Raw genomic sequence first — 14,044 nt, forward strand, 5'->3', positions numbered from 1 at the left:
TGGTCAGGCTCCTACTTGGCCTCGCCCCCCGAACCCACCTCACCCCTTCCCACTTTGACAGGCTGGAATGGCTTAGGGTCGACGACAGAGTACAGCATCTTGCAATGGGTCTGGTCCACAAGATTCGATACACCACCAAGATACCCATGTACCTGTCTAAATACTTCCTTAATGTTAACGAAGTCCACACCCACAACACCAGAGGGAGTGCAACAAACCATGTACAACCCAGATTCGGCACAAACAAGGGACTAAATTATTTTCGCTCCCATGCCACCAAAATGTGGAACGCCCTACCAACAGTCATTAAGACATGTGAATCCCTTGACTCCTACAAAACCGCTCTCAAAGGGCACCTACGGACGGCTGCAATTCGAAACTGGCCCCCGTAAAATCTGAATCCCCCCCCCCCACCCCTTTTTCCCCTCACTGTATATGTCTCTTTTCCCTTTTTACCTCCTTTATGATGAATTCCTGTTCTGTTCTTTGACTATATAGTAGTGTCCATCTGTACGTCTCTAAATGTTTTGATGAATTGAACATGGTGGACCCTCTTGTAAACAAGTGTAATGCTCAATTGGGTCGTCCACTCACAGTTAACAGTCTTTGTATTGAGTTTGTGCTTGAAATGTACTGTAATTCTGCAAACTGTTAATAAATATTTCAATCAATCAATCAAAATAGGTCAACACAGTTAGGCCTACAGCCAGTTTGAAGGTTTGCACTCAAAAACATGACTAAAGCAAAAAGGCATTTAATCCAGATGTAAACAAACTTGGAAATGACACAGAATTCCACCACGTTCTACCTGAGGGTCCCAGATAAGTACAATAAGTTGGTAGAATTTGAGAAAATAGGCTGCTTCCATACTGTACAATCTCAGGCTTTAAAACAAATGCTGCCATCTAGTGGCCAAACGAATAAAGCAGACAGTCCTGATCACAAGATTTCAGGATCCCAGAATCACCAGTAAACTAATGTTCTGAAATAAACCACTCCATTCTCTCTGTATATTTAAGAATACTACCCTTCTGTTTACATACATCTAAATAGTTAGATGGGAATTAAATACAATCTATACTGAAAGTCAAGAGCATCTACATTTTCATGATAAATTGTAATGTATGTAGGCAGGCAAGTAATGTAACACATTTCACTTATATACAATCACAGATAACATTTTTGACTGGCTTTTTAATGCAAAATAATAAAAATTGATTCTGTATAGTTTTATACCATACAATATAAATCTCTAACATGGAGCGGGGGAAGTATAACTTCGGAAAATTAAATCACAATTGGTCTCTTTTTTTGCAGGGCATCTCACCAATAATAATAATAGCAATAATAATAATAATACCAAACCAAAGGCAAAAGAGGAAAACAATGAATTCAAGGATAAAACCAGTTCAGCCTGGGTAGAGAAAGTGCTTCCCATATAAAAAACACCTCATCTAGAACCAGTGTTGGAGAAGATGCAACAGTACTGCAGTATTTTGGAGAAGTCCAGCAAGATATGCGCCCAAACCATTTCCATTATTGCCAAGCCTTCACCGTCGTTCACATTGCATACTTTTGAGTCCATTCTCTGGCTAATCTGTTGTACCTGGAGAGGGGAGGTAGGGGAGAAACATTTTAGAGGACTAGTTCACTGAATAAAGGTTCAGATAGCACATTTTTCATGCTTTCATACTCACTTTTGTTTGTCAGATTTATAGATGTGTGCAATGTCTGGGACAAGAGGGTCATCTGGGTTGGGATCGCATAGCAAAGAGCATATGGATAATAACACTGAAAAAATGAAAGAAAAAAAATCAATAATCATCACATATCCTTTAACAAATACAAAACATTCTTGACAATGAAACCGTACTCAAATCCAGCCTGAAATGTTTGAAACCACACAATGCATTGTTACCCTTTGATATTGTAAGTGCAGGTGACCACTGTGACCTTAGGATGTCGAGGCAGATGCTACCATTGCTGTTTATGTTTGGGTGATAGATTCGTGTTGTGAAGGCTACCTGTGGAAAGAACACGACATAGAATGGGGCAAAAGTAAATATGAATAAAACAGAAAGAAAGGCATACATCTAATGAGATTTTTTTCTCTGGCCAATCAGAATCTGTGATGTAAATGGGGTCACCTTTGGTGGCTTAAAGGGATAGTCAGTGGGGAAGTGGATAGCCAGGAAGAACACCCCTCCTTGATATGGGCTGTCGGTCTGGAAGAGAAATGCATTTGTGAAACCAACTCTGAAGGGCTGATAGAGCCACACACAATAAACAAGCCAACATATTATCAATGTTCTTTGTCAGGGTGCTTTGTGGCCCAGCCACCCAGCCAGTTATTGCATGGACCATGCTCCTTGTGAACACGGAGACCCAAGTTCCAATCCAACTCCCGTCTTGTCTGTCGTTTCATGTCTCTCTGAAACAGTGGTTCTCAAACTGGATCCCCAAATCATTTTTTTTTTTTTTTTTTTTTTTGCGGCTTACGCCTTTTATTGGTTTTTTGAAGGGACAGACAGTAGGCTGACAGGAAACGGGAGAGAGATGGGGGAAGACATGCAGTAAAGGCCGTGTCGGGCTCGGGAGTCGAACCCGCGGCACACTGCGACTGGATTACCAGTCGGGTGCCCAGACGGTTACGCCGCCGCCTGGGCCCCCAAATCATTTTGAGGGTGTCCCCAGATGATTAGCTAATGTGCAAAGTTGTTTCCTCACACAACAGTAAACAAACCAACACAACAGTAAAATCTATGCAGGTTATCAGCAGATTCTGCACATTACTAAAGTGAATTTAAGGACGTTTAAGCTAAAATTAAAAATGAACGATTACACCATTTCTTCTTCAAAAGTAATTAACAAAACTATATTATAAATATTTTCAAACATTGGCCAAATTGGGAAATATTACCTGAGAAAAAAAAGAGGGGGGGGGGAGCTTTTAGCACATCATCTATTTTCACAATATTTATCTGTGGAATTGAGTCAAACTAAATGTAATGCCTCAACTCCTGCAATTCCAATTGCTTGTCAGGGTGGGGTCCCCCAGGTCCCCCAGTTTTGAGGGGGTCACGGCCTGAAAAGCCTCAGAACCTCTGCTCTAAACTACTCTTATCTAAAATAAAACATAAAATGGCAAAGGAAAAAAAGTATAAAGATCTTATTTGCCTGTCACTAGTTTATATTAGAGGACATTACATGTGCGGACACATGAAGACTAGAGTTGAAGGGTAACAGGTCAGGTCGCCCCAATTCCATCTCGCCCCAGATTTTTTCCGCCGACCTCACGCCAACAGCTCGGTGCGGCGGTTCTTGTATTCTTTATTTTGTTTTACTGAGAATAAGGTTAGAAATAACTTTAGGGTTAGGCATAGTTTTACTGGGGTTAAGTTTAGGAATAGGGTTAGGTTTAGGCATCCGTTTTACTGAGGTTGAGGTTAGGAATAAGGTTAGGTTTAACCGTTTAAGCATAATTTACTTAGATTACTTTAGGAATACCAGGCCGCGCTGTTCCGCCGGCTGTACGCCCAGGGCGAGTTGGCAAAGGGGTGAGCAGTCTCGTATTCAGTTGAAGTACTACTGGGCACTTCTATTGGAACTATGCTATATACAGTACAAGACTGGAACTATGTAGAAACCAGGTTGAGTGATGCTACAGGCTTGAGCTTGTAAGCACTCAGATAGAATGCACCACTCTATGCTCTCTGCGCAACAGGTAGGGTAGTTTGTCAGTCAAAATAAAACACTATTGTCTAAAAGCTCCAGAAGCAACTTGGAACAAAACAAAAAACCAGAAAAAGGGCTCACCGGTCCCATGATGGTAGCTTGCCAGTGAAATACTGCAGAAAGAAAGGAGACAAATACAATCACTGTTTAGGCTTCCAGAGATTAAAATAGGGTGCATTTTGCATCGCAAAACGCAGTTTATAGTTAAGGGACGCAATAAAACAAAGACCTCTGCATCCACGGGATGCACTACTGTACTGTTTTTTATTCTAGTTTATTTTGCTAGCTTTAGTTATAATAATCATTTCTTCTTCTGTTTTCTACATGAATTTAACCACATTATAACCATATAAAATTAAATGGGAGTTAAATGCTGAAATTTGCAAAAAATAGCAAAATATGACTCCTAACGTCGTTGAAGAGTGACTCATAAAATGTCCCTGGGACTCATCTAAAAGACCATCCCTGCATCCCGGGACTCATTACATTGAAAACCTATTTACATCACTGGGCTTCAGATTAATCCATTTTTTTAGACGACAGCTGCATCAGCAGCAAAATGCCCAAATTAGGTGAACAAAATGTGAGGTCTACAGATAAACATTGGCATTTCCATGTCTTAATTTCCACACAGTCAGTCTTACAGATCTACAAGACTTACAGTCCTCCCCGACTGGACCAGCTGAACACTGAGCTGGTGGGTCCCTTTGCAAGTCATGTAGCTCCTGTTAATATTAAACAAACAGAATAACAAATTAGAATCTGTGGATTACACATCACCACTGTTCAGATCTGTTGTGAATAATACCGTATATGAACTCCTCCATTAAGTATTTTGAATGAGCATCCCATCCAAAGATTGTTAAGAGTTTGATTTGTGGATGGAAAATATTCCACTTGGAATTGCCAAAATATAGGTCTGCTTTACACCAATTTTATAAAAATTAGCAACATAAAACAACAAATGTTGTCTAGAGTTAATCCTATCAAGAGGTCTTTGAATAAAAACCACTGATGTTTTTTTGTTTTGCGGTGTTTCACGCGTCTTCATGCTTTCAGGGCGTTATAATAATGTAACAGAGGAGTAAGCGTAAAACACACAACCCATTCCAGAAACGTTTGATTCAGGCCTATATCTTGTGTGGTAGCCAAAACGCCAAAGTTAGCTGGCTCTTAATCACCACAAATGACAACAGCGTTTCTAGCAAGCAGATTAAAGTCACTTGATGTTGTCAACATGTACAAAATGTTACCAACTTGTGATAAACAATCAGTTAGCTAACATTAACCGACGGACTTGATTACGATATGCTACTGTGTGTTTTTCCGTGAGCCCAACATACGCTACATTACGTTAAAAAATGGAATACACTCACCTTCTGTATTCTTTTCAAAGCCATGTCAGCCCTGTCGAATTGTATGTAGTTGTAGTGTGAGGTTTGACAGCTGTCAGTCACCGCTTTACTTGAATTCTTTGACTCGGCTCGGTGTTGTTTTGTTTTGAGAAATCGGTGATTTCTTTTGTTTCCGCTATTTGTTCGACGACGGAGCGGGCCCAATGGATTGTGGGATATGGAGTATCTAGTACGTTTCAGCATTTAAAGGGGCAGTTCAAATTTAAAAAAAAAGAAAGAACCGTGGCAGGAAAGCCACCAGAGGGCTCTACTGTTCTTGATCGCTCAGTTTAAAAAAATCACAAATAAATAATATTCCTCCACCTCGACCTCAAGACAGCCCCATGGAGCACTATCTCACACACACACACACACACACACACACACACACACACACACACACACACACACACACACACACACACACACACACACACACACACACACACACACACACACACACACACACACACACACACACACACACACACACACACACACACACACAGAATAGATCTGACCTGACCAGGTCAGATCTATCCTGACCAGTCAATATTGGATTGGTATATAAAGTCCACTTACCACATTGGCTGAATTGTCTGAGCCTCACTCTGAACTCCACTTATGATACATACGCTCCCTACTGATTGGTTGTCAATAGTGCATTGTGTAATGTAACCATCATCTAGAAGGAAAGGCATTCAAATACACTGACTGTCACTGAGTTCCCTAGTGGCTATTATTGAACTTTAGGAGAATGTGTAACAGAGGAGCACTTTGAGGGGTCAGCAGTGAGTTAAAAGAGGATCACTTTGAGGGGTCAGCAGTGAGTTAAAAGAGGATCACTTTGAGGGGTCAGCAGTGAGTTAAAAGCGGATCACTTTGAGGGGTCAGCAGTGAGTTAAAAGAGGATCACTTTGAGGGGTCAGCAGTGAGTTAAAAGAGGATCACTTTGAGGTCAGCAGTGAGTTAAAAGAGGATCACTTTGAGGGGTCAGCAGCCAGTGAGTTAAAAGAGGATCACTTTGAGGGGTCAGCAGCCAGTGAGTTAAAATAGGATCACTTTGAGGGGTCAGCAGGCAGTGAGTTAAAAGAGGATCACTTTGAGGGGTCAGCAGCCAGTGAGTTAAAAGAGGATCACTTTGAGGGGTCAGCAGTGAGTTAAAAGAGGATCACTTTGAGGGGTCAGCAGCCAGTGAGTTAAAAGAGGATCACTTTGAGGGGTCAGCAGCCAGTGAGTTAAAAGAGGATCACTTTGAGGGGTCAGCAGCCAGTGAGTTAAAAGAGGATCACTTTGAGGGGTCAGCAGTGAGTTAAAAGAGGATCACTTTGAGGGGTCAGCAGTGAGTTAAAAGAGGATCACTTTGAGGGGTCAGCAGCCAGTGAGTTAAAAGAGGATCACTTTGAGGGGTCAGCAGTGAGTTAAAAGAGGATCACTTTAAGGGGTCAGCAGTGAGTTAAAAGAGGATCACTTTGAGGGGTCAGCAGTGAGTTAAAAGAGGATCACTTTGAGGGGTCAGCAGTGAGTTAAAAGAGGATCACGTTGAGGGGTCAGCAGTGAGTTAAAAGAGGATCACTTTGAGGGGTCAGCAGTGAGTTAAAAGAGGATCACTTTGAGGGGTCAGCAGCCAGTGAGTTAAAAGAGGATCACTTTGAGGGGTCAGCAGCCAGTGAGTTAAAAGAGGATCACTTTGAGGGGTCAGCAGCCAGTGAGTTAAAAGAGGATCACTTTGAGGGGTCAGCAGTGAGTTAAAAGAGGATCACTTTGAGGGGTCAGCAGCCAGTGAGTTAAAAGAGGATCACTTTGAGGGGTCAGCAGCCAGTGAGTTAAAAGAGGATCACTTTGAGGGGTCAGCAGCCAGTGAGTTAAAAGAGGATCACTTTGAGGGGTCAGCAGTGAGTTAAAAGAGGATCACTTTGAGGGGTCAGCAGTGAGTTAAAAGAGGATCACTTTGAGGGGTCAGCAGCCAGTGAGTTAAAAGAGGATCACTTTGAGGGGTCAGCAGTGAGTTAAAAGAGGATCACTTTGAGGGGTCAGCAGTGAGTTAAAAGAGGATCACTTTGAGGGGTCAGCGGTGAGTAGGATGGCATATTTACTGTAGCACAAAATTATTGTATACATTTGTCTTGCTAAAGTGACTTCACTTTATAGTCTGGCGAATACATATAACTCCCTTCCCTTCTGGCATTACTGTGAGCAAATATCTTACACAGGAAACTGATTTTTGAGAGGCGCTAGCCCCTCCTAAGGTTTAATGTTTGTTTTTAGTTCAATGTCAAACGCCATTGACAATGAAGGGAACATTTACGTCATCTTGTCCCTAACACAAACATTAAATGCCATTAACAATAAAGATAATTTATTGTTTGTTTTGACACCGTTTGGTTTACATCACCATTACATCACCTAATCATAGCAACATGAGTTAGACTTTAATATATTAGCGCCCCTCACTTAACACAGGTGTGATTTTTTAACTCTAACAGTGATGGTTGTGTAATTAACCAATTTGTAGCTATGCCTGCTAATCCATTTTCACAATGCTGCCAAGCATTTTTGAGTGGTGTAAACCACTCCTACAACTGGCTTTTGTGTGCAGAAAAAAATGAGCATGGTTGCTATGTTCAAAATAATTTCTGACGTAATTAAATCACACCCGGGTGAACTGGATGACCGTAGCAACCATGCTCATTTTTTCTGCACAAAAAAAGCCAGTTGTGAAATCACATCCGGGTGTGATTTCATTACGTCAGACATTACGTCAGACCACAGCTGATCATGCTATATAAAACCTTACACCACTCAGTTCACACGGGTGTGATTTTTTATTATAAGCCCACCATTGAAGCTACATTCATAACACACCATTTTGATGAGCTAAATTCATTGAATTAACAGAGGTCAGTGAATGGGAGAAGAAACCAACAAGATATCACTGGTCTAATTATTCTGGCTGGCACACATTCAGAAAAGAAGTTGAAAGAAACTTTTTAAAATCAGTTTTGGACACACTTGCCTACACAGAGGGAACACGACACTTCTGTTCCAAAAGGACTCCCCATAATACAATTCTTTAATTAATTACTCAAACAGTGAGTGAGTGAGTGAGTGAGTGAGTGAGTGAGTGACTGAAGTGGGTGAGTGAGTGAGTGAGTGAGTGAGTGAGTGAGTGAGTGAGTGAGTGAGTGAGTTCTTTAAAAAAAAGCCACAAACATAATGATGAGTGTGTGTGTGGGTGTGTGTGTGTGTGTGTGTGTGTGTGTGTGTGTGGGGGGGGGGGGGGGTGCATGGGAACATACAAATATGAATGGTTGGTCAAGGAAAGAAGGAGGGAAGCTGTAGTGTGAAAGTGTAGTTTTGTGTGTGTTGAGGGGAATTCTGAATGGTGTGTGCACATTGTGTACATAGGCCTAATAGTAGGTTGCGTTTCAGTCAGTTTGCATGCCAAACACAGTCCATAATGATATCAGGATAAATTTGGATGCTGGCCTGTGTAGCCTACTGGCCTGTGTAGTGTGTACTGTTTTGGTCCTCACTCCATTGGCTACTTATGGCTTTTAGAACTGATTTTATAATATGTTGTTAAAGCACGGAACGGCCTTGCACCTGCTTATATCGCTGATCTTGTGCCCCCCTACGTGCCTATCTACCCGCAAGTTGGCCGCAACCAGATCGGCAGACCAGCTGCTTCTCAAGGTTTTCACCACAGCAAGGCTTGTAACAGAAGGGGATAGAGCAGTTGAAATAAGGGCTCCACATTTGAATGCCACAGACGAAAAACAGTCTAAGTCCACAATATTGATCCATAATGTATAACTATAAATGATAGATAAGGGTTCAGGATAACGAGGCCTTTTCGTGGAGGGGTCAGAATGAAATTGTGGAATCAACTTCCATTGGAAGTTAGACAAGCTACCTCACTGGGCACTTTTAAAACTCCTCTCCTAAAGATTTTATATGGCTTTTTACTAGAGTTGTATTGTATTGCCTTTGTTTTAAATTGAATTGTTTGTATGTGCTATGTCTTTTTGTTTCTTTCTTTTCCCATATATGTTTTTTGCTTTTGTCCCACATTGTGGATCTGCTGTGATTTGTGTTGTGAAGCACTTTGTAAACAAGAGCGTCGCAGTCCCGCCCCCTACCATGGCCCAGGAAATGATTCTCCGTTCATTTTCCTCATAGACATTTCAGAAAGTATTTATTTAAAGACGTTTACGCCGCGGACAAAGCCAACTCGAGTCGTGACAAATCATGACAACAAACACAATTTTTTGGGCCGAACAAATAATTAGAAAGAAGAAGAAAACGGCAGGTTACAACACTTTTTTTGTTGTTTTTCTTCTTTGTAATTATTTGTTTGGTCCAAAATATTGTTTGTGTCATGAGTTGTCATGAGTTGTCACGACTCGAGTTGGCTTTGTCCGCGGCGTAACAGTCTTTAAATAAATACTTTTTGAAATGTCTATGGGAAAAATGCATTGGGTTTCATTTCCTGGGCCATGGTAGGGGGCGGGACTGCGACGCTCTATAGCGTGTGCCAACGTGTACGTCACCAAGAGGGGGGCGGCGTCTAAAAGGCTAGGGACGGCCCCCTGGTGGGCATTAAATTCTAGCCCGCATCACTCAGAATAGAATGACGGTGGTATGTTTTTATAAATATTGAGCTCGTTCTTGGCGATAACATAGTGAACAAACACCAGGATGGATAGAAAGAACGTCGGGCCCAAATACATTACAAGGACAAGGAAAATGTTGTGAACAAACACGGCTGTGCTTAGATACTTTGTTGAACGTTATGTCTCTGCGCCCGTGCGCCGATCCAAGTCATTCTACGTCTTTTTGTAAACTCGTCAATCTGGGTTCCTTGATGCTGTCTCCATGCTGGAAAGCTGAACATCTAATTCCGTTTTCTGGCTCATTTCCTCGACGCGACCTGCTGTGGCACTTATTTACTGAGCAAGTCTGCACCATTGTGAGGTCAGTTTAGAAAAAGAACGTATACAAGCATACGGATGGTCGCTCAATGTAAACAAACCAGACAAGCCAGCAAGTATGGCGGAAGCTACCACGTGACACATATGTTGACGCCCCCTCCAGGAGATTTTGGTACACCCTATAGGCATGACATGTCATTTAATGACATGGCATGGCATGGCATGGCATGAAAGGCACAGCCAGTTAACTGTCAACACACATCAACCAGTGCCCTCATCCATTTCAATTCACATCTGTTTTGTATTGGATTTATTATTGTGCTGTCAAACTATTAATTGTAATTTGAAGCAGCTAGGGTCCCACCACCGCAAAGGCTAATTTATTAGACGGGCTTGCATGGATGAATGCTTTATTCTGATTGGTCAACCACTGCATTCAGCAGTGTTATTTTTCAATATTTACGCAGAACTCAATTACAGACCGCAGTCGAATCACACCCACACAGAGCATCAGGCTCATATGCGTTATACCTCCAAGATGTAGGCATAGCCTATAGTAAGGGCATTTTATCAGGTATTTGACCAATCTGGTAACTAAATCGTTACCAAGAAATTTCTTCACCAATGTGTTTCTAAAGGTGTCTAATAACATATACTAAAAGTTTGAAATTCAACTCCTGTGGGAAATTGAGTTATTAGCATAATATGTGACCATACCATGGTAGCATGTGACATATGAAACTAGGGGGTTTTCATGATTCTGAATCCATTCCAAGCATTAGTTTTGCACAAAAAAACACTCCTTGGGCTAAATTAGGCCATATCCACTTGACCAAATGTGCTGACCTCATCACGTTTGTGAGGCCGTTTTCCTCCCAAGGAGTGTTTTTTGTGCAAAACTAATGCTTGGAATGGATTCAGAATCATGAAAACCCCCTAGTTTCATATGTCACATGCTACTTAAAGAATGATTTGCCTTATATAGGATGTTATGGGTATTATGCTAATAACTCAATTTCCCACGGGAGTTGAATTTCAAATTTTTAGTACATGTTATTAGACACCTTTAGAAACACATTGGTGAAGAAATTTCTTGGTAACGATTTAGTTCCCAGATTTTCATAGATTTCTCTTACTACTAGGCCTATACAAAACATAATGACGTAGGCCTATGGCTTAATTGCGACTGTAGGTCGCAGTTTACTATGAAAACCTGCACGAGGCATCCATCACAACTCGTGACACGCTCCATATGGCCAGTACAGAATTCATTCCATACGTTGATCTGACCTCATCAAACCCTGTACACTATCAAGATACGCTCCATATATGGCCAGTACAGAATTCATTCCATATGTTGATTTGACCTAATCAAACCCTGTCAAGACACGCTCCATATATGGCCAGTACAGAATTCATTCCATATGTTGATTTGACCTCATCAAACCCTGTCAAGACACGCTCCATATATGGCCAGTACAGAATTCATTCCATATGTTGATCTGACCTCATCAAAACCCTTATATCTCCACTCTTCACATCACAGGACGCCAGACAGCAGGATGCGTATATACCTCTTCAGGATTCTACCTTCAAGACAGTAGTAGTTTTCATTGTAAATGTTTTGGTCAAAGTTGATCCAATGCCAAAGAGTCATGCATGTGGACATTCAGACATATTGTGTCAGTCTCATGATAACCATGTGGTTGAGAGACAAGAGTCACTTGCAAATGAACCAATTGGTTGGTATACAACACATGCATCTATGATCTCCATATTATGTGGAGCTGACTGTCATCACCTGGATCTCCATATATGAAGATCACGAGTCACGACACGTACTGGCCTCATTAACCCTGGATATCCGTGGAGAAGACTGGATCATCACCTATAGATCTGCACATGTATATGGAGCCGGCCAGCAACTCTATCTGACCTCACGGCTCAGGGCTCACGGACGGACATTAGATTCATCTTTTTTTTTAATGTTTTTTTGTGGCTTTCGCCTTTATTTTTTTATGGAGGGACAGACAGTAGGCTGACAGGAAATGGGGAGAGAGATGGGGGGAAGACATGCAGTAAAGGCCGCCGGGATCGGGAGTCGAACCCGCGGCACACTGCCAGGCTGGATTACCAGCCAAGGTGCCTGGACCATTGCGCCATGGCCCATGGCCCAGATTAATTTTTTAACTGCTTCTTGTTTCCGATTCTCGCCCATGGTATTACCTACCTAGGTTCCATCTTGCATGGAGGCAAATCTTTCCGGTGATAAAATGGCCACCAACGTAATCAAAAAGGTCAACCAAAGAACACCTGGAAGACCCTAACAGGAGCCCTCGTACAAGGTTTCTTCGACTACGCTTGCACCTCCTGGTACCACAGCACCTCTAAGGCCCTTAAAACAAGGCTCCAGACTTCCCAAAACAAACTGGTCAGGCTACTACTTGGCCTCACTCCCCGAACCCACCTCACCCCTGCCCACTTTGACAGGCTGGAATGGCAATGGGTCAGCACCTTACAGCACCTTGCAATGGGTCTGGTCCACAAGATTCGCTACACCACCAAGATACCCATGTACCTGTCTAAATACTTCCTTAATGTCAACGAAGTCCACACCCACAACACCAAAGGGAGTTCAACAAACCATGTGCAACCCAGATTCGGCACAAACAAGGGACTAAATTCATTTCGCTCCTATGCCACCAAAATGTGGAACGCCCTACCAACACTCATTAAGACATGCAAATCCCTTGACTCCTTCAAAACTGCTCTCAAAAGGGCACCTACGGACGGCTGCAATTCGAAACTGGCCCCCGTAAAATCTGAATCCCCCACCCACCCGTGTTCCCCCTCACTGTATATGTTTCTTTTCCCTTTTTACCTCCTATGATGATTTCCTTTTGACTATAATTATAGTTGTGTATATGCGTACGTCTCTAAATGTTTTGATGAATTGAAAATGGTGGGCCCTATTGTAAACAAGTGTAATGCTTTATGGTGTCGTCCACTCACTGTTAACAGTTTTTGTATTGAGTTGTACTTGAAATGTAGGCCTACTGTAATTCTGCAAACTGTTAATAAATCAATCAATCAAAAGTATATAGGCCTACTATATAGCTAAACAGCAGTAGGCTACACTGAAGAATGATTATGAAATCAGGCGAGAAATGGACAATGCAGTAACAGAATATTCAATATTGAATAGCACCTGGCATAAATTAACAATCGATGGGAAGCCTGTCATTAATTGAGAAATAAACCCCTTCACTTTATCATCTTGCATAAAGACCGGTTCGCTACCCCATCCCTTGCATTTGGGCTTCCCTGTATATGAATAAAGGTTTAGATTGGTAGATTGAATTAGCCTATACGCCGAACAAGCCCCCCCTATCCGTCACAAGTTCAGCAGCACACACATTTCAGAAGAACAAGAAGTTTTGACTGCATGTTTCCCAAACGGGTCGTATAGCTTATTCTTTGCGCGTTCACAGGACTCCGAGAGTGCCGCGCTCCCGAGCTTTGAGCATCATTTTAAGAGGAGGCGGAGGAGAGAGCAGTATAGCCTACCAAGTCTGCATCGAATGCTTGCAGCTTCTTCTCGTTGCAAATGAAATGACTTAACTGCACATTCCTGTATGTCTGCCGGTTGACGTATAGCGCACGCGAGGCACACACAACACAACAATTCTGCAAGGAATCCAGGAGTCCGATCGTGGTCTGTGGGCATTTTTCAGGTAGGCTAAATCATCAATGAACGACATTGCATTGCTGAGCCCGTGTTGCATGCTGGCGACAGACGGGAGAGATTGATTAGGCTACTATACGAGTGCGGGCGTTCTACCGCAGCTGTCCACGGTGCTGAAATGTTAGAGCCATGCGGAATCGGATGGGGGGGGGGAAGAAAGAAAACAACGTTTGTAGACTCGTGTAGAAAACGGGGAAGGTGAGATGACTTTGCTGTTTGTAGACTATACGGGCTAT

General features: G+C 42.3%; 2 protein-coding genes across 2 annotated transcripts in view; one reads left to right on the forward strand and one right to left on the reverse strand.

Moving 5' to 3' along the window:
* Positions 1-738: 738 nt before the first annotated feature.
* LOC306930648 (ubiquitin-conjugating enzyme E2 D4-like) lies at positions 739-5,291 on the reverse strand. The gene is made up of 7 exons (XM_079511718.1): positions 5,112-5,291; positions 4,397-4,460; positions 3,817-3,848; positions 2,148-2,225; positions 1,919-2,024; positions 1,698-1,791; positions 739-1,606 (listed from the first exon to the last, which is right to left on the reverse strand). The coding sequence occupies exons 1-7, from the start codon at positions 5,133-5,135 to the stop codon at positions 1,561-1,563; spliced, it is 444 nt and encodes a 147-aa protein (XP_079367844.1). The 5' UTR covers positions 5,136-5,291; the 3' UTR covers positions 739-1,560.
* An 8,479-nt stretch (positions 5,292-13,770) lies between these two features.
* The window catches only part of rgs7a (regulator of G protein signaling 7a), a gene marked incomplete at its 3' end in the record, with an annotated part of 103,467 nt that continues 103,193 nt past the window's right edge, over positions 13,771-14,044 (forward strand). Inside the window, exon 1 of the mRNA XM_079511963.1 lies at positions 13,771-13,797. The remainder of the gene's footprint in view (positions 13,798-14,044) is intronic.

Source organism: Electrona antarctica (assembly GCF_951216825.1).
Source record: "Electrona antarctica genome assembly, chromosome: 10".
NCBI classification, from domain to species: domain Eukaryota; kingdom Metazoa; phylum Chordata; class Actinopteri; order Myctophiformes; family Myctophidae; genus Electrona; species Electrona antarctica.